The sequence below is a fragment of the Pongo pygmaeus genome, chromosome 1 (genome assembly GCF_028885625.2).
Source record: "Pongo pygmaeus isolate AG05252 chromosome 1, NHGRI_mPonPyg2-v2.0_pri, whole genome shotgun sequence".
NCBI classification, from domain to species: domain Eukaryota; kingdom Metazoa; phylum Chordata; class Mammalia; order Primates; family Hominidae; genus Pongo; species Pongo pygmaeus.
Window position 1 is genome coordinate 197,225,427 of NC_072373.2, and position 21,471 is coordinate 197,246,897.

The 21,471-nt window shown below is 43.9% G+C and overlaps 1 protein-coding gene and 1 pseudogene across 1 annotated transcript in view; both read left to right on the forward strand.

Moving 5' to 3' along the window:
• Positions 1–14,124, forward strand: part of CSMD2 (CUB and Sushi multiple domains 2) — a 664,918-nt gene extending 650,794 nt beyond the window's left edge. Inside the window, exons 66-71 of the mRNA XM_054497047.2 lie at positions 2,048–2,209; positions 3,666–3,778; positions 5,615–5,702; positions 7,218–7,356; positions 7,492–7,704; positions 10,612–14,124. Of these exons, the coding sequence (XP_054353022.1) occupies positions 2,048–2,209; positions 3,666–3,778; positions 5,615–5,702; positions 7,218–7,356; positions 7,492–7,651 (662 nt within the window). The 3' untranslated portion in view covers positions 7,652–7,704; positions 10,612–14,124. The remainder of the gene's footprint in view (positions 1–2,047; positions 2,210–3,665; positions 3,779–5,614; positions 5,703–7,217; positions 7,357–7,491; positions 7,705–10,611) is intronic.
• A 176-nt stretch (positions 14,125–14,300) lies between these two features.
• LOC129006430 (proteasome subunit alpha type-3-like) lies at positions 14,301–15,208 on the forward strand (annotated as a pseudogene).
• Positions 15,209–21,471: the final 6,263 nt, after the last annotated feature.

A 21,471-nucleotide genomic window follows, 5' to 3' on the forward strand; every position in this document is an offset into this window, starting at 1 on the left:
AGAGGAAGGGCATGAAAACTATCTATAAATCTGGATGGCTTTCCCTACCCACCTCCCCAGCCCAGGCAGACTTCGGAAGAAAGTAAGCCTGAAGGAAGCAGAAACTTCATCTGGAAGAAAGAGCCAGCGCCTTCCAACTGGAAGCTCTGGAGCTGTTGATTACTACAGCCCCTCCTGGCCAGTGTGTGGTCATACAAACACATTGACCCAGGTCATGCCCAGGGAGCTTCCTGGAAATGGTTACAGTTTAAGATAGGTCTGGGGTCTTTCCAAGTATCACATCCAGAACTGAACACAGACTGCAGATGTGGCCTGAACAATGCCAAATTCTTAGAGACTATCACATCCTTTTATGAACCTTCTACTTTTATTTACCACATTAGCATGTGTATTATGCAGGCAACGAGGCTAGATTTGGCATCAGAAACTCAATTTGAGTACCATTTTGGTCACTGACCAGCTGTGTCCTTGGACAAACGAGCTTCACCTCTTAAGCTTCAGTAAAATAGAGATCATAATAATTGCCATAGAGAATGATTACAGGGATAAATGACAATTTTAGTAGCTATCACTGATTAGGTGCTTTTACACATGCAACACCATGTAACATACAATTTACAACATTAGTCATTTAACCCCTAGAATAACCCTGATAAGGTAGATGGGATGGCCACCATTTATAGGAATACAGGTGTAGCCTATACAGGGAGAAAGTTAAGGCTTTTGCACATGATCAGACAACTGATAAGTGACAGAGCTAAGATTAGACTCTGGGTCTGTCTGACTTCATTTGCCCATGTTCCGATTCACCATGCTATACTGACATGTCAGTTTTCTCTCTCTTCTGCCCTCTTCCGTTTCTCCATCTTTTAAACACCTTTCCTTTTCTCCTCCCTTCTTCTCTCACTCCTTTCTAGTTCCCTCTCTATATCTTTTCAAAAATTTTAATTTTAATTGACAAATAATAAACATATATTTATAGGGTACAATGTGATGTTATTCTATATGTATACATTATGGAATAAATAAATCAAGCTAATTAACATAACCATCATCTCACCTAGTTATCATTTTTTTGTGATGAGAACATTTAAAATCTACTCTTTTGGCCGGGTGTGGTGGCTCACACCTGTAATCCCAGCGCTTTGGGAGGCCGAGGTGGGCAGATCACCTAAGGTCAGGAGTTCGAGACCAGCCTGACCAACATGGTGAAACCTCATCTCTACTAAAAATACAAAATTAGCCGGGCATGGTGGCGCATGCCTATAATCCCAGCTACTTGGGAGGCTAAGGCAGGAGAATCGCTTGAACCCAGGAGGCGGAGGTTGCAGAGAGCTGAGATCACACCATTGCATTCCAGCCTGGGCAACAATAGCAAAACCCCATCTCAACAAAAAAACTACTCTTTCAGCAATTTTGAAATGTACAATGCATTCTTATTAACTATAGTCACTATGCCATGCAGTAGATCACCAAAACTTATATCTCCAGTCTAATGGAAACTTTGTACCCTTTGACCATCTCCCCATCACCCTCCACTCTTCCCCAGCCTCTGTAACCATCATTCTACTCTCTACTCCAATGAGTTCAACTTTTTTACATTCCACATGTAAGTGAGATCATATGATATTTGTCTTTGTGTGCCTGGCTTATTCCACTTAACATAATGTCCTCCAGTTCATACATGTTGCCGCAAATGAAAGAATTTCCTTCTTTTTAAAAGCTGTCTAGTATTCCATAGTGTATGTATATATACCCTTTTCTTTATTTGTTCATTCATTCACGGACACTTGGGTTGTTTCCCTATCTTGGCCATCGTGAGTGATGCTGCGATGAACATGGGAGTGGATATTTATCAGTTCCCTCTATCCATCCACTCTGAGACACAAGAGGAGAAGAGGCCAGAGCATTCTACCACCCTCCTCACATGGTAGACATTGGGGAAAGGAAACAATCGCAGTGAGTGGGCTGGGATCAGTCATCAGGTCACCCCAATTCTGGCAGCACACACAAAGTCCCTCTCACATCTATTTCTCAATTCCTCTAGTTCCTGGGGATGTTTTTGCCAAGAATTCCCTGTGGAAAGGGGCCTATGAATACCAGGGGAAGAAGCAACCAGCCATGCTCAGAGTGACTGGCTTCCAAGTGGCCAACAGCAAGGTCAATGCCACCATGATTGACCACAGTGGCGTAGAGCTGCACTTGGCTGGTAAGGAGCATGCCCCTCTGTGGAAGCCGGGAGGATGGATGGGCACACACCCTTGGCAAGGATGAGCCTAATGGCATTGCATCATACTGTCATGCAAGGCTCAGACTTGTCTGCTGGTCAGGGAAGAGGAAGTGTCTATTCATCTTTACATGATAAAGCACCATGGACTAAAGGGAAATGTTTAAATGGCAAATATTAATAACTTGAATATATAAAGAACTCTTATAAACAAAGAGAAAAGACTGATATCCCTAAACTGAACCAAAAATAGGGGCAGAGACTTCCCAGGATCCAAAGTACAATCAGTCAACAAACAAAAGAAAAAATATTTTTCAGCAATCATCAAAAAAAAAGGAAACTCAAAATGTCATTTTCCACTTACACCATCAACTCAGAGTGTTTTTAAACGATAACACTTAGTGCAGGTCGGGTTCAGCCATGAAGGCCAAATTCTAAAATGGTACCGTTCTGGGAAAACAATTTGGTGACTTGTATCAAGATCCTTGAAAATGATTGACCCATTAATTACATTTCTAACAGTTTTTATCATAAGATATGGAGGGAGTCAAACATTTATGAATAAAGGCTGTTCCCATTACAAGGCCATTTGTAGTATATAAAAAGTGGAATTAGAAAATTTCCCTAAAATAGAGAAATGGGTATTTTAATGATAGTATATCTACTAGATGAAATATTATGCCAGTGTTGAGGGAAATGCATTCATTATAATGTATTTAAAATATGACTCCAGTGTTTTAAAGGAAAACATTACATTCATAAGAAAGAAAACTGGAATTATTTACAGTAACGTGGTTATTTCTTAGTGAGATCAGGAGAGATCATTTTTTCTTCACGCATCTCGGCATTTTCTAAAATTTTCCCAATTTTCAATCTTTCTATCATCAGAAAAAGTAAGTATCTTAGAAAATAAGGATTTATTGAATAGATGGATAGATAAGCGAATGTGTGAGTGAATGAACATATTAATGCACAACCTCACATACAATCCTATCTACGCATTCATACGTGCACACACCTACGCAACTGCAGGATGACATTTGCTCATTTCACGCATGATAATAGACACATTCACGTGCTCCCATGCCCAGGCCATCATGAACTATTGCACCCATTGAACTATCTATGCATTAGTGGACAGATTAAAAGACAAAATCGTATTCTCACACATGCCTGTGTCAATAGGATCACAACCTCAACCCAGTAATCCAATTATTAACATACATACGCATATATTAATAATTCTTGCATATAACCACGTTCAGCCTACACAAACCCACACTCAACACTACACTTACGACTTAAAGGGATGTGGGAAATGTTTATATCAACATCTACACATGAAATTCCATCCAGAAACACACCCACAAACCCACAAATTTGAGTTTTGAAATTTTCCCAGATCTTTCATGTGTAACCCCTGAACTTTATTTCCCAGGAACTTACAAGAAAGAAGATTTCCATCTCCTACTCCAGGTGTACCAGATTACAGGGCCTGTGGAGATCTTTGTGAATAAGTTCAAAGATGATCACTGGGCTTTAGATGGCCATGTAAGTTCAGCAAACTCACCTCCTCCCCTGATTCCCAGATCACTGGCAGGGAAGAGGAGGACGAAAGGGTGTGCAAACTCCTAGGATCAATCTGGAAACTTGGGAGGAGGTTTTCTGTGGGGCCCTGCCTAGGAGCAGCAAGAGGGTCCTCATCTACTAATGAAATAGGCAAAGGAAAAAATTTTAAAAGACAGAAGACTCAGAGTCCAGAGGTTCACCACATTCAAGAGAGTTGGAGTAAGTTCTGTTGTTTGAACAGAAAGCAAGGGATGGAGGTCGGGGGCAGAGGGAATTCAGGCTAGTTGAAGGTATTGATGTGGTGGGTGGGAGCTGGAAGAAGGCAGTGAGTCTTACATGACTACATCGAACTTCTGCTCACACTTGAGGATGCAGATTGTGAGTGATTTAGCACAACTTGAGAGACCAGGACATGGCAGAGGGATAGGACTTTCTTGCATTCCCTTGTGGAAAAGACATTCTATTCTAGGGTTTTCTTGAGGTGGAAGCTGGATCTCCAGTGACATTTCTCTGGCCATACCTTCCTATTTCACACGTAGTGGAGTTAAGCATAGCATCCCCTACCACGTCCTCCACTTCTCTGTCTTGGATTGCTGGAGCTAGAAGAGAAAGGATAGAATGAAGCGAGAGGTCATGGTAGACCAGAGTAGCAGAGAGCTAGGGAGTCACAGTGCATTCTCATGGACAGGACCAGCTGGTGAAGGACTGTGGCATAGTTGACTTTGTTTTATAAACACATCAGGAGAACCAAGTGGCTTCTCCAGGGGCTGGCACATACAGGTAGTTCCTCGGTAGGCCCAAGGGTATCTGTAGGTCCCCTTCGTAATCCAAGTATGGGCCAGCGTCAATCATCGTGGCCCAAAAGCTGTGCAGGAACAATAGACTCCACCATCCAGGAGGGTCAAAGCTGGGACAATAGACTCCACCATCCAGGACGGTCAAAGCTGGGATAATAGACTCCACCATCCAGGATGGTCAAAGCTGGGACATGGAGCTAGCAGTGCAGGGCAGGGGAAGATGAAGTCGGGGATCCAGAGGGCCAGGAACAGCTGGAGCTACTGCCTAGGATGCCAGACAAGCATGGAGACTTTCGATAGCCAGCGAGGTGTGTTTGGGGGGACAGCTGGGGAGGGCAGACAGAGGCTGCTCCTAGCCATGGAGCATAGGTTGGGAGTACCCAGGAGCGCAGGCAGCCCCACAGCATGCCCTCAGCTGCTGCGGCCCCAGACTGCACATTTGGGGGTCTGCATCTGTCACATGAGCATCAGTGGCAGGAATTATGTCCCCGGCTATGCCCCCTAAAAAATTAATAGCTCTTAGAACTGTGACGAGCTCTCCAGTACCTTTAATCTGCAAGGGACATTTTCACCATGGTTCTGTGTGTTCCATAATGCTCGAAAGGTGGTTTTTCATCACAGTAATAACAGCTACCATGCATCTAAGGCCTATAAATTAAGTGTTCTGAAGTATTTCATCTTTATTAACTCATTTAATCCTTACAGCCACCCTATGACATAGGTACTGTTACTATTCTCATTTTGCACATGAGAAACTGAGGCACAGAGAGATTAAGTGATTTGACCAGTAGAAAATAAAATCTTCCTCCTACCTCATACATGTAGCTGGTGCCCCTGCCCCACCCCGGGCTCCCCGGTCACACCCACCCTTGCCTGGGTGTGGGCAGAGAACAAACCCTGTGTGTTGGAGCAGCAGGTCAGTGGGTGACTCTGACCTGCTGGGCAGCATGTACGATGAGAGAGGAGTTCTAGATCCTTCCAGCAGCCTCCCACCTGCTCTCTGTGCTCCCCACCATCACAGGTCTCGTCAGAATCCTCTGGAGGCACCTTCATCTACCAAGGCTCGGTCAAGGGCCAAGGCTTTGGGCAGTTCGGCTTTCAAAGACTGGGTAACTAGTGCTTGTCCCCCGGAAGTGTGGGCCCGGGTGGGTGAGAGAGAAACCGTGTGTGCCACGGTCAGGTAAAGGACTGGGGAAGTTGAACAGTCTGAGGCGGGGGTGCTTTGGCCTCTTTGGGATCAGGGACGCCTTTTGAGATTCTGACAAAAGCCATGGAATATCTCTCCAAAAGCAAACACATGTGCATAACCCACTCAACCTTTGACAAAGTTTCCTGCTCAGACATGCAGAGGAGAGCCCCCAACCCCAGGGACATTGGCTCTTAGATACAACCCCCAGCCACACCCTCCAGCCAGCCTTGGGTGTCACCCCTGCCTCAATGAACAACGACGTTGTGGAGTGTCTTAGAGCTCTCAGGGTGCCTTGACTGTGATGTCGTTTCTGCCCTAGCCCAGCCCTGGAAGACTGGTTTTGTGCCCATTTTACAGATGAGAAAACTGAGCGTCAAGGCCGCTTCCCTCCCTGGTCCTTCACTGGCCTCTTTACCTAGCATGCTTCCTGTCATCCATGTCAAACATCCACACCTTGGAGCCTGGTCCTGGCCTGGAGCCTCCAAGTGCCCAGCCTCAGACTCTGGTTGGGGGAGGGGTCAGGTTTCTCAGAAGCAGGGGAGGGGGAAACAGGAGGCAGCCGCAGTTGCGTGAGCGCCTCTCTGTACCCCAGACACTGACACCTCCCGTCGCCAGGGCCCTTGCCTGCCAAGGCAAGTCCACTGCACGTCCTCCGGCTCCGAGCTCCTGAAAGTTTCTCTGGACTGAGCCACGGTCTGCCCCCACCTTTCCCACCCACACTGCTCCTCCCCCAGAGTTGCACCAGCTCTGCCCTCATGAGCTGCATGGACTGAGACCACTGTCTTCCACACAGCACGCTTCACCTACTCCAAGACAACCAGGCACGCTGCAAAGGCCTTAGAAAATCACAGCTTTTGTTCTTGGCTCCACAGCAGATATCCTGTCCCCTCTCAGAGCCCCAGCCCCTCAGTTAGCAGGGTACCTACGGGGGCCACAGTGTCTACTTGTGTTCTTCTGAGCCTTCCCAGTCTGCAGGGGGAGGGCAAAGAAGGAGGAGAGGCAGTCTTCCAGAAGGAGATGCTTCAGCTTCAACCAGAACAGTTTCGCCTTCATCTGTCTTATATTTTGGTGTCCCTGTAAGGTTTCATCTGATAAAAGGCTGCTACAGCCAGAAGAACTTTAGAGATTTCTAAAGGGCTGCACCCTTGTAAGAGTTTCTGTTGAGCCATGGTTTCAGGCTCCTCTGCGGATGGTCCTCTGGGTGCCATCTGAGCGGCACAAGGCAGATTCATGCAAGACCCTGCCCCCGAGGACTGAGTGCACACGTGGAGGCAGGCGGGCAGCCCTGGGCACACCTGCCTCCCGTGCTGAGCAGGAGTGAGGAGCACCCTGAGTGGCAGCCCTGCTTCCCAAGAGTGTGTAGTCGGGGAGGGTAGCCGACAGAGCCTCAAACTGTGTGTTTGTGACTTGACTTTTCTGCTTTGGGACTGTGCAGACCTCAGGCTGCTGGAGTCAGACCCCGAGTCCATTGGCCGCCACTTTGCTTCCAACAGCAGCTCAGTGGCAGCCGCGATCCTGGTGCCTTTCATCGCCCTCATCATTGCAGGCTTCGTGCTCTATCTCTACAAGCACAGGTACCGCACAGGAAGGACGCAGGGCGGGCATCAGGCGGGCCCTCCCTCTCTCCCTCCAGCACCCCCCGCACCAGACCCCTAAGCCTGTCTGTGTCGCTCTTTTCATGCCGTGGTCAATTCCTCTTTTATTGCCAGGAGAAGACCCAAAGTTCCTTTCAATGGCTACGCTGGCCACGAGAACACCAATGTTCGGGCCACGTTTGAGAACCCGATGTACGACCGCAACATCCAGCCCACAGACATCATGGCCAGCGAGGCGGAGTTCACAGTCAGCACAGTGTGCACAGCGGTATAGCCACCTGGACTGGCTGCCACCACCGCCACCGAGAGCCCTGCCTCCAGCAGCCGGTAAGCAGGGGTGTGAGAGGAAGACAGGCCATGACAAGCACAGACAGGGACCTGTGCGTGCCAGGGGCTCCACCCAACGGAGTCGCACATGCCACACAGACACACCCAGTAAGAGGAGAGCTGTGCACTGAGCATCATTGTGTATCAGGCACTGAACCAGGCCCTTTGTGGATCTAATATATTGAATCCCTGCACCCCCTGTGAGGTGGAAGCTAGTGGGAGCCCCATTACAGATGAGAAAACTGAGCTGCATAGAAATTAACTTGAGCAATGTCACACAGCTCAGAAGGGGTGGGGTCAAAATCCAATCCCAGGCTGACTGGCTCCAGAAACTGTGCTCCTCACCCCCGGGCTTGGCAGAACATCGGCATGTATTAGTCTGTTTCTCTCTAGTGAAACAGAACCAACTGGATATATACATCCTCTGGTTGAAGTCAAGCCCTGGAGATCTGTAGAGCTATACAGAGATGCACATATATCTGTATATAGGTATATCGTATATATATATATATATATATATACACATTCATACACTATAAACACAATACATATACCCCTATATCAAGATATATCCATACCTATCCATCTATATATAGATATGCATCTCTGTAGAGCTATATGTAAATGTTATATAGAGATAGAAATACAAATAAATATATATTTAGAGAGAGAGAGACTCATCTAAGAAATTGGCTGGCAAGGTGGAAATCTACAGGGCAGGCCAGCAGGCTGGAAATTCCAGCAGGAGTTGATGCTGTCATCTTGAGTCCGAAAGCAGTCAGAGACGGAATTCCTTCCTCTTCAGAGCACCTCAGTCTTTTTCTTAAGGCCTTCAGCTGATTGAACGAGGCCCACACACATTATGGAGACTCAAAGTCTACTGATTTCAAAGTTAATTTTATCTAAAAAGATACCTTCACAGCAATATCCAGATTGGTGTTTGACCCATCAACTGAGCACCATAGCCTAGGCAGGTTTACTTACAAAATTCCCCATCACATTGAGCACAACAGAGGGGAGGAGCCCCCCGAGATATGGACAGAGGGGACAGACACACCCACATGTGTACACGGTCATGCACACACACACACACATACGCACACACGCACACAGGCATGCATCTGACAGGCCCACTGGGAAAGAACTGATGAACCTAAAAGGCACCGCCTCTTCCTCACTGTGTCCTCCTTCGATGACACCCTCACCTCTGGGACCTGGGACCCTTCAGGAGTTGCCCCAACACAATGTCCAAGCTGCACCCCTCTGAGAACTGTCTTCTCCCACACATCCCGCTTTCTGGGGATAGGCAGGTGCCCCCTCTCAGGTCCTGTGCTGAAGGACTCTGAGGAGAAGAGTCACAGAGCCAGCCAGGTAGGGATTCCCAGTGAAGGCAGTGGAAAATCCGCCAAGTGGGCCACCAGCCAAACCCAGGGCTAGTGTCACACTCCCTCCCCACGCTCCTGTGCACGGCCACTCACATGGCAGATATTCCCAGCCACACACAAATGGCAGTGCAGCGAGGAAACAGGCTTTTATGAGGGTGCCTGTGAAGGCCACCAATGGGGATGGTGGGAACAGTTCCCGCCGAGGGGGTTACAAGAGCAGCAAATGTCATTATCACTGCCCAGCCCCTGATGTGCTTTACTCCCTTTCCACCTCACAACTCCTGGGGGATTTCACAGTTTCAGCCTGAGTCCCAGATGGTGAGCGAGTCAAGGACGTAGCAGATGCAGCTCCTGAATACAAACAATTTATGGAAAGAGCTTTTCCCCATCTTTTTATGTCTCTCCAAAACAAACATTTAAATAAGGGTTCCCCCCTATTCCAGTGGGATTCTTTTAGCATGCCAAAATTACTCCTCAAGTTTCATCTGTATGCCCAATCTTTACTTTTTCCTTCTCAGAACTCTTATCAATAGAAGGCAAAAGAAAAAAAGAAAAATCCCCTCTGATGATGTAAATCGGGGCTTGGAGATGATCAGTGATGAATCTGATTCACTGCATGAATTATTAAACAGTGTAAGAAAGAAACAAGAATGCTCCTGACCTCCACATAGTCACTCTTGCTCCACACCTGGGTTCTGCTGGGTTCCAGGTGCTGGTGTGCGCCATGCTGTCACCTCCGGGTCGGCTGGGGTTGGTGGCTCCACATCTGGCCAGCCCTCAGCATTGGCCCCTTGCCAGCAGGCTCTGAACCCACTGCCCAGCCCACAGGTCTCCAGCAGGGCCCCTCTGACCACTTCTGCCCACAGCTGGAGCACAAAGAAAGCAAGAGCCACCCTGAACAGACACACACACATTGCAAATGAGTGACTAGATGGTAATTTTTGTTTAAATAATGCCAAGGAGAAAAGCTGAAATTAAAATAAACACCCTACTAAGGAAGCAACGAGGCCTGTGTGGTCAGCGAGTAACAGGGTGGAGGAACAGGGCTGTGTGATGATGTTTGCCAACCCTTCCTCCATTAAAAAAAGTATCAAAAATGAGATTTCACAACTGTGTCACTACAAAAATGAATATAATCCAGCCTGGATTCTTTATTACAGATCCATTATTATCCTAGTCATATTTTTTCATCTGATTTTGAAAGAAACTAAAATTAGAATGTTTTCCGGGGTTCCTAAAAGTATGGTGGCCCCCAAGCACTGGGCCTCCAGGTCTAATGGCGAAGTTGGCCTGGCAAGGGAAAAAGACAGAAAAAGACACGTTCTGCTGCATGTATTCGCTACCTACCCCCATCCCCAACCTGGGAAGATTAAAAATCAAAATGAAGATTGAGGTGATTCATCTCTTTCCCGCTTGTCCCTTCTTTTCTTTGCCGCTTTGCTTTTCCTCCTCTGCTCCTGGCCCCTCCCCTCCCACTGCCTCTTTTTTCTTTGCAAACTCGGTGTGATCTGTTTGTTCCCAGTTCCCCAGGGGGCAGGAAGTAGGCTCCCCTGAGCACAGTGCCCAGTGCCCATCTTCGTTCGTCTCTCTGCCTGTGTCTGCTACTGCTGGGACTCAGGCCCTCGCCCTGCCGCCATCTATGCCAGTCACCCTGGAGAGGACTCCCGCCGTGTCCTGAGAAGGCAGAAAAGGAAGAGGGGCTGCAGACGGAGGAAGAAAGTTTATGGATTTAAAATAGCAAAGCAACCTGTGGATCTGTGTGTGTGTGTGTGTATGGGCCTGATCACACACACACACATACACACACACACACACACACACACACACACACACACCTTTCCTTCATTCATGTCCTATGGAAGAGACCATAAAGGCTTCAAAACTAGAAGTGCACATGAAGGATGCTTCATGCCCTGTTCCCCACACACAGAGAAGAGATGAAGGGGGGGAGGTACGGTCAGCTTTCAAAACAATATGCCCCCTGCCCATCCCATGTGTGAGGACACGGTGACTCAGTGACTGTAACAGTAGGACACATCCCATCGTGTGGTCAGCGTGCAGAAACCCGGTCAGCGTGCAGAAACCAGCTGTCTGCTGATGAACGGCCCCATCTGCACAGCGGCAGCAAGGATTACCCCAAGGGCAGGAAAAAAGTCTGTGGAAATAGATTGAAAATCAGTTTCTTTATTTTTTTCAAACACTATTTTATTGAGTTCTAAACCCAGTAGATTAAAAAGTCGTTTGGGTCCTGGGAAGCACTGGGAAAGAAGGGAGAGCCGGGGAGGATAGGGCAGGAGTCTGGCCGGCAGCCCAAGGTCAAGTCTGGCTGTCAACTGACAAAGAGAAGAGAAGACAAGTCTGTGGCCCAGACAGGATGCCAAGTCTGGGGGCAGCAGCAGGGTCCTTGAGAGAACAGGGGAGCAAGTCTGCCCCAGTACCCGAAAAACAATGGCTATCATGTACTGGGGTTATTCTCTGTGCCTGACACTTTGCCTATAGTATTTCTAGTCTGCACAATGACACCAAAACATAGGATTTGTTATTCCCCTTTGACAGATGAGAAAACAGAAGCCTGGAAAGGTAAAGACAGAGTTAGGAAGTGTGGAGTCAGAATGCAAACCCAGATCAGTCTGCCCCAAAGTCCACTACACCAGCTGCCAGAAACCCTGTTCTAGAAGGGGCAGCTAAGAAGGGAGGAGCCAATGAATCTCTACAGTAGCACTGTGGTCAGGTCTGGAAAGCCAGGCAAGACACCTGTGTGTCCTATCTGGGTTCTGCTGTCTCCGTGTAGGCAGCCTCGGGGCAAGGATTCAACTCCCCAGGCCTCCTGCGTTTGGTGCTGGCTCCTTGGCTCCCAGCAGCCGCTGACCATAGCCAGCAAAAGACCTGGCAGGTCCTGAATCAAAACAACGGAGTGGCTGAAAGTCACACTCTCTCCAGCTCCTTGCAAGTGGGTTTGATTTATTTTGACAGCTATATTATGCTTCGGTCATTCATGAATTCCATGAATATTGTTGGGAAGTTCATGAGTTTAGGAATCAAAGTATAGCATTTAGGGCCACTTTCTCTGTCCTCGGGAAGGTCCCCACAAGCTTAAGCCCCTGTACACGTGTGACAGGCTGGCCTCAGAGATTCATGTCACATATTGAAATAACAAATAGAAATGTGCAGGAGCGGAGGGACAGTGACACCTGGTTCTTAAGCAAATTCTAGATTGGAACAATTAGAAGATCTGACTGATGTTAAGAGTGGCCAGGGTAAAGTGAGAGGCGTCCATTTCCAGCAGACACAATGGAGGCTGACAGAGGCAGGAGCCTACCCCTGGCCACACCACCTCTGGGACACCCCTGGGCCTGGAGGGAGAGGGCCAATCCAGACACACTCACACTCTCATCTCTTTCCTTGGCTGGAAACAAGTGCAGGAAGCTCCCCTCCCAATTTCTTACGCTCCCTTCTCCCTTACACTCCTCTCCTTCGACTGCTCCCTTCCCCCTTCTTATGCCCCTCTCAGACCACCCAGTGGACGCCTATTCCCGCCCCCCACCCCTCCCCTGCATCTCCTTGTAAAGTTCCATGAGATGCTCGAGGAGCACCTGCTGGTGGGGCACCCAGCACTCTGCTGGGCATCACCCTCCGCACCCCTGGCATTTCTCTCCACCTCCAGAGGCTTGGAAGGGAACAGGGCAGATGAGGCCCTTCACCCACCATCTACGCCATATACCCATCACCATCCCATGAGGAAAAAAAAGAAAGTAAAACAAAAACAAAAAAAATCTTTTGTACAGAGATATATTTTTATTATACAAAGTTTGTACAGTACCAAAAAAGAAAAAAAAAAGGTGTAAATTTTTTTTCATTATTGTAGGTAAACGGTAGTGGAAGCCTTTTTTGTAAATGTAATAAAATGTATAAATATGGTTTTCAGAAAACATCAAGTGCTGTAAATATGTAATCTACACACCTTCTTGGCTTGTCTGCAGTATATACATTTAATTTATCTGTCTCTGTATATGAGGCTTCCCCCTGGGGTCCTGCATTATGGTACTTTCCTGAATTTGAAAGCAATTTTAAATTTTTTGAATTCAAATAAAATATAAATTTTTGCATTGGTTTTCTTACATTTTTATGGCCTCTTTCATGACTAGGGGCAAGTGTTTGTTGGGAAAGGGAATGAAAGACATATTTTCTCCTAAAAATCCAAGGGTAGAAATATGGGAGTCCATTTCTTAACTGCATTGTGTTATCACTGCTACATGTTGGAAACTCCAAGCAAAAATGATAGTGCATACCCCACATAAAAAAGTTAACTCAAAATGGATCAAAGACCTAAACATAAGACCTAAAATTATAAAATGCTTACAAGAAAATGTAGGTGGAAAGCTTCGTGACATTAGATTTGGCAGTGATCTCCTGCATATGACATCAAACGTATAGACAACAAAAGAAAAAACAGATAAACTGGACTACATCAAAACTCACAACTTCTGTATATCAAAAGATACAATCAACAGAGTGAAAAGGCAAGCTATAGAATGGGAGAAAATATTGCACATCATTTCTCTGATAAGGGGTTAATATTGAGAATCTATAAAGAACTCTTAGGAAAGACTTGAACAGTCATTTCTCCAAAGAAAATATACAAATGGCCAACAAGCACATGAAAAAATGCTCAACATTACTAATCATTAGGGAAATAATCAAAGCCACAATGAGATGCCACCTCACACCAATTAGAATGGCTACTATCAAAAAATAATAAGTGTTGGTGAGGATGTGGAGAAATTGGAACCCTTGTGCCCCATTGGTGGGAATGTAAAATGGTGCAGTCACTATGGAAAACAGTATGGCGATTTCTCAAAACATCAAAAATAGAATTACCATATTGTCTAGCAGTTCCACTTTTGAGTATATACCCAAAAGAGTTGAAAGCAGGGTCACAAAAAGATATGTTAATAGCGGCATTTATTAACAAATGCCAAAAAGTAGAAGGAACCCAAATGTCCATCAACAGATGAATGGATAAACAAAATGTGGTACATATGTACAATGGAATATTATTCAGCCTTAAAAAAGAAGGAAACTCTGATCCATACTGCAACATGGATGAAACTTGAGGATGTTATGCTAAGTGAAATAAGCCAGTCACAAAAAAAAAAAAAAAAAAAAAAAAAAAAAAAACCAGGTACTGTGTGATTCTATTTATACAAGCTACCTCGAGTCATCAAATTCATACAGAAAGTAGAATGGTGGTTGCCAGGGACTGGGGGGAGGAAGGGATGGGGAGTTACTGTTTAATTAGTATAAAGTTTCAGTTTTATAAGATGAAAAGTTTCTGGAGGCCTGGAAGCCCTACGCATTCTACTGGTTTTAAAACAAAGAGCTCAATTAACACCAGGTATGACTTGTCAGCCTCTACATTCTCTCCTGATGGAAGAGTTTTTTGAGTTGAATATGCTATGAAGGCTGTGGAAAATAGTAGTACAGCCACTGGCCTCAGATGTAAAGATGGTGGTGGCTTTGGGGTAGAAAAGGGAGTCTTCCTAAACTTTATGAAGAAGGCTCCAACAAAAGACTTTTTAATATTGATTGGCATGTTGGAATGGTGGTAGCAGGTTTGTTGACAGATGCCCCTTCTTTGGCAGATGTAACAAGAGAAGAAGCTTCCAACTTTAGATCTAGCTTTGGCTATACCATTCCACAAAAACATCTTGCAGACACAGTTGCCATGCGTATACACTGCAGTGCTGTTAGACCTTTTGGCTGTAGTTTTACAGTAGGGTCTTACAGCGTGAACGACAGGGCACAATTCTGCAAGATGTTTCATATGGTTATTGGGGCTGTACCCTTGGCAAAGCCAGGCACGCTGCAAAGATAGAAAATAGAAAAGCTTCAGGTGAAAGAAATGACCTGCCATGTTATTGTTAAGAAGTTGCAAAAATATTTACATAGTATATGATGAAGCTAAGAATAAATCTTTTAAATTAGAACTCAGCAGGGTTGGTGAATTAACCAAAGGAAGAAGACATGAAATTATTCCAAAAGATATAAGGGAAGAAGAAGAGAAACATGCCAAGGAATCTTTGAAGGAAGAAGATGAATCAGATGGTGACAATAGATAACGTTTACTCCAGCATCTATTCTATTTTAAATGTCTGCTACAGTCCCAGGTAACATTTAGCCCCTTGTGGATTATACACACTCACTAACCAATTTTCATTAAATGTTTGTATCGTGAAAAAGGAGAAAGAAAAGTTCTGGAGATTGCACAATTATATGAATATACTTAATGTACTTGATGCCACTTAACAATGGTTAAGATGATCAATTTTATGTTATATATATTTTACCACAATAAAATTTTTTTTAATTTATAGTGGAGGCCACATCAGCTCAGACCAAGAACCTGGGGACAAAGAAGTTGCTCCCTTCAGGGTTGGAGTTTGGCTTGGACTGAGGAGCTCAGGATCTGAGGACCGCAGTCTAAGGGCAGGTGGGCTTAGGCAGTAGAAACTCCATAGCAGAGAAAAGCCAAATCAAGGAGGGTCATCCAGGCAAGACAGTCATAAGAGGAGTGGTGAGGAAGAAGAGGAAAGAACCGGCAAGAGCTAGGAGCCTATCCTTTCTTAAATGTACTATGCATTTGTTAACAGTCATCATTTTAGGTGGAAAATTCATCTAGACTACCTTCAGTTTTCTGACTCCCACTACCCTTCACTTTTGCACTGTACCTTGGCTCCAGCTGCCCCTCTTGTCACCTCAATAACCTGATTTAGACCCACATTCCCAGTTTTTTGTTTTTGTTTTTGTTTTTTTGAGACACAGTTTCACTCTGTCGCCCAGGCTAGAGTGCAGTGGTGCAATCTCGGCCCACTGCAACCTCCGCCTCCCGGGTTCAAGCGATTTTCCTGCCTCAGCCACCAGAGTAGGTGGGATTACAGGCACGCGCCACCATGCCTGGCTAATTTTTGTATTTTTTTTTTTGTAGAGACGGGGTTTCACCATGTTGGCCAGGCTGGTCTTGAACTCCTAACCTCAGGTGATCCACCCGCCTCAGCCTCCCAAAGTGCTGGTATTACAGGCGTGAGCCACCGCGCCTGGCCCCCAGTTTTAATAAAGGCATTCCATCTTGGACACCCTGCCTGGTATTTCTCTCCTGGACACACGGAATCAGCAGGGTGGGTGCAGCCCTCCCACTGGAACCTCAGGTAGCTTGGCAGGGATTCAGGGTCAGGAATTGGACTGTTGTCCAACACAAGCTCCTGTTGGATTGGGAATCAAGAGAGCAAGGGAGCAAATATTAAGTCTAAGTTCAGAATACAAGTTCATACCAGCATGCAAATATGCAAACACTTTATAAGAAAATAGCAGACGGGCTGGGCACAGTGGCTCATGCCTGTAATCCCAGCACTTTGGGAGGCCAAGGCTGGCGGATCACTGGAGGCCAGGAGTTCGAGACCATCCTGGCCAACATGGCAAAATTCTGTCCCTACTAAAAGGAGAAAAAAGAAAGGAAGAAAAGAGCAGACAATTGCTGGACACCACATAGAGTGGGGAAAGACTTCCAAACATCAGGCCAGGACAAGTTTTCATAAGCCGAAGGGCATAGATAGAGGGGGCAAGCCCAAACTACAATGCCTGTGAGACAAGCTGCACCCCACAAGATCTGCCTATACCAAGAGAACAGAGTGTCCCTGAACTAAGAAATCAAATAAACACTTAACACCACTCCATTCCCTCACTCCAGTAGAAGCACCTGTTATTGCTGCTCTAGGAAAATCCTACACATTTATTTTCTCACGGACAAAAAAGGTTCATGGACATATCTTCAAAGTTTCTATAAGAATAAAACAGGGTCACAGGAAGGGGAACATCACACTTCGGGGACTGCTGTGGGGTGCGGGGAGGTGAGAGGGATAGCATTGGGAGATATACCTAATGCTAGATGACGAGTTGGTGGGTGCAGCGCACCAGCATGGCACGTGTATACATATGTAACTTACCTGCATGTTGCGCACATGTACCATAGAGCCTAAAGTATAATAATAATAATAATAATAATAATAATAATAATAATAATAATAATAAAAAGAAAAAATAAATAAAAATAATAATAAAATAAAAAGACCAAAAAAAAAGAATAAAACAGAAAATGAGTAGTAAAGACATTCATTGTAACTTGGGTATATATCTAAGAGTGGAAAAGAGAAAAAAAGCAAAGAACAGAAAACATTGTAACTAATTAAAATACTCCCCTAAAAATAAATAAAGGAAAGGAAACCTTTTTTTAAAGCATCCCAACATTAATTAAATACAGTCAAGCAATTGTAAATATTAAAGTGTAATACAAACCAGAAGCTTGAAAACTCAGGATACAAATAGACATAAAACAGGAAGAAATAAATGACAGCTTCCAATAAAAGAACAAGCATATCTCAGAAATGAAGAGCAAAGTGCAAAGTGTTCAATGGGTAACATACAGAAATAAAGTATAATAAAGCACATACAGGAAGAAAACTTAAATATCTAAGAAAACAGAAATTATGTAAAGAGCTAAAAAATATGAGACTGAAAGTGATAAAAGGGCACTTTGGGAGGCCAAGGCAGGCAGGCGGATCACTTGAGGCCAGGAGTTCAAGACTAGCCTGGCCAACATGGCGAAACCCCAGTTCTACCAAAAAATACAAAAATTAGCCAAGCATGGTGGCATGTGCCTGTAGTCCCAGCTGCTGGGAGAGTGAGGCAGGAGAATCGCTTGAACTCGAGAGGTGGAGTTTGCACTGAGCTGAGATTGTGCCACTGCACTCCAGCCTGGGCAACAAGAGCGAGACCCCATCTCAAAAAAGAGGAAAAATAAAAACACAGAAAGAAGGAAGGAAGGAAAGAGAGAAAAAGAGGAAAGAAAGAGAAGAAAGAAAGAAGAAAGAAACAAAGGAAAGAAGGAAGGAAGGAAGGAAGAAAGAGAGAAAGAAAGAAGAAAGAAAAAAGAAGGAAGGAAGGAAGAAAGAAAAAGAGAAAGAAAGAAAGAAAAAAGAAAGAAGGAAGGAGAGAAGAAAGAAAGATAGATAAAAGGCAAACAAGCCAATTTATGTACAATAGGAGTCCCTAAAGAAGAAAACCTAAATAAATTAGACAATTAATATTTAAAATTATACTCTAGGAAAACTATTTAGAACTAAAAGAAAAACTTAACATATATATTGAAAGGTCCACCAGGTTCCTGGGAAAATTATCCTGCAATGCTCAGCTCCAAGACAAACCCCAGTAAAACTATAAGATTTTAAAGAAAAATAAAACGTTCTCTGAGCCTCAAGATTAAATTAGGTTGTTATCAGATTTCTTAATAGCCACACACAAAGCAAAACTGAAGGAAAGAAAGTACAAACCAAGAATTTTATATGCAGTGATTTTTATGCATCAAGACAATGAGAACACAGTAATGAATATTCAAGAATTCAGGAATATTTTCCTCAGGAGCCCTTCCTGAAGAATCTACTGGGAGGACAAGTTTTAACCAACCAAATGATAGTTAAGGAATTTCAGCAACAGGACTGGTGTTAAGAATTGAAAACTGCATATTGAAATCTACAATGAAGATGAAAATAAAGACTGAAGAATAGTATGTAAATGTCCTAGGTTCTGACAAAGTGGAGATAACATGATTTTTTAATGGGAAGAGAAAGAAGAGAGAAAGCGGAAAGTAAAATGAGCCCACTGGTTGCCACACAGATAACAGGTGGGAGTCAAAGACCATCTAAAAGTTTCCCAAACTTGGCACTATGGACATTTTGGGCTAGATGATTTTTTTGTTATAGGGCCTGGCTGTCCTGTGTGTTATAGGATGTTTAGCGGCATCCCCAGCCTCTGCCCAATAGATGCACATCTCTCCCAGTTGTGACAACCAAAAATACTTCCAGACATTGCCTAGTGTCTTCTGGGGAATAAAATGGATACACTGCCCCCACCTCTGTTGAAAGTCATTGATCAAAAGATGCACTGGTTGAGAACCAGTTAATAAAACAGTAAGAACATAAGTAGAAAAAAGAGGACTAAGGACATTTATAAATATATTAATATAGAAGTAATTACTAGAAGAAAATATAAATTTTGCCAAATACTAATACATATATTTTTAAGTACTCCAAAAAAACACACTGTGAAAGAACCAGTAAATATTACAAATGCACCAAGTAAATATAATACAAAATAATACGACAGACCCGAAAACAAACATAGCCACTATATCATTAAATATAATTAGGTTTAATTATAAAGATGTTCAGATTATCTCACAAAATAAAACTCGACTCTGTGCTATCACAAGAGGCATACCTAAACAAAGTGATTTAAAATGGCTTAAATACCATGTATTGAAATCTAAAGCAAAACAAAGGAATAACAGACATATGCAAACAACAAAACAGGAATCACCATCCTCACACCAGATAAGTTAGAATTCAGGGCCAAAGGCATGAAAGAGGACAAGGAAGGACACTTTACAGCACTAAAGGAGATTATTCACAATGAAGATATAACAGATATCGATAACTATGCACCCAATAAGAAAGCAGATGTGTCATAAAGCAGAAACCAGGAGGTGCAAAGACAAATCGGAGCATGCCAATAACAGCAGTTTTAACTCACTACTCTCAGTCTATAACAAATCAAGGAAACAAAAGTAAGGCTGTAGAAGACCTAACCAAAATAATCATAAGGAAGTTTTTATGAATATGAATATCTGTCAAACTCTGCACCCAATATTAGAGAATATGCTTTCTTTTGAAGCATACATGGAACATTCATGCAAATATCCCTTATACGTAGAGAACTCTTAAAAATTGAGAAAAATAAGTCTAAAAGTACCATAAGCAAACATTCAAAGACTATGAAAGAAAAGACATGCAAAAACCTTGAAATATATGAAAAGGTGCTCAGTTTCACTCCATTATTCCTTACCTATTAGATCAGCGAAAATCCAAAAGCTAGACAACACACTGTTGACAAAAATGTGGGAGAAACTGTCACTGTCACTGCTGATCCAACTCACAGAGGAGAATTTGATGATATACACTATTTGAACAATGAATACACTAAAAGCCCAGACTCTATCACCACACACTATATCCATGTAACATGACTGCACTTGTACCCCTAAATCTAGAAAAGTAAAATAATAATAATAATAATAATAATAAAGGCAATGGATGAAACATAGTAACTGTGTTTGAATCTATGAGTTCATAATAATATTTTTAAAACAAATAATCCTATTTAAAAATGGGCAAAGGGCGTGAATAGACATTTCTCAAAAGAAAATATACAGATGGCCAGCAAACATATGAAAAAATACTCAACATCACTATTCATCAGGGAAATGCAAATTAAAAACACAATGAGGCCGGGCATGGTGGCTCACACCTGTAATCCCAGCACTTTGGGAGGCCGAGGCAGGTGGACACCTGAGGTCAGGAGTTCAAGACCAGCCTGACCAACATGGTGAAACCCCGTCTCTACAAAAATATACAAAAATTAGCCAGGCATGATGGCAGGCACCTGTAATCCCAGCCACTCGGGAGGCTGCGGCAAGAGAATCGATTGAACCCAGGAGGCAGAGGTTGCAGTGAGCTGAGATGGCACCACTGCACTCCAGTGTAGGCGACAGAGCAAGACTCTGCCTCAAAAAAGAAAAAAAGAAAAAAAAACACAATGAAATACCACCTTACTCCTGCGAGAATGGCCATTATGGATAAGTGAAAAAACAATAGAAGTTGACATGGATGTGGGGAAACGAGAACACTTAGACATTGCTGGAGGGAACGTAAATTAGTACAACCTCTATGGAAAGCAGTATGGAGATTCTTTAAAGAGCTTAAAGTAGATCTGCCATTTGATCCAGCAGTCTCACTACTGGGTATCTACCCAAAGGAAAATAAGTCATTAAATGAAAAAGACACTTGCGCATGTATGTTTAGAGCAGCACAGTTCACAACTGCAAAGATGTGGAACCAACCTAACTGTCCATCAGCTAATGAGTGGATAAAGAAAATGTGGTATACGTACACCATGAAATACTATTCAGCCATTAAAATCAATGAAATAATGTCTTTTGCAGCAACTTGGATGGAGCTGGAGGCGTTATTCTAAGTAAAGTAACAGGAATGGAAAAACCAAAAACTGTATGATCTCACTTATAAGCGGGAGCTAAGCTATGAGTATCCAAAGGTCTGTATGTACACTAACTCACACTAACACAGGTGCACTGAAATCTCAGAATTCACCTCTATATAATTCATCCATGTAACAAAAACCACTTGTACCCCAAAAGCTATTGAAATAATCATAAATAATAAATAACATTTTTTAAAAATCTCATTAGTCACTTATG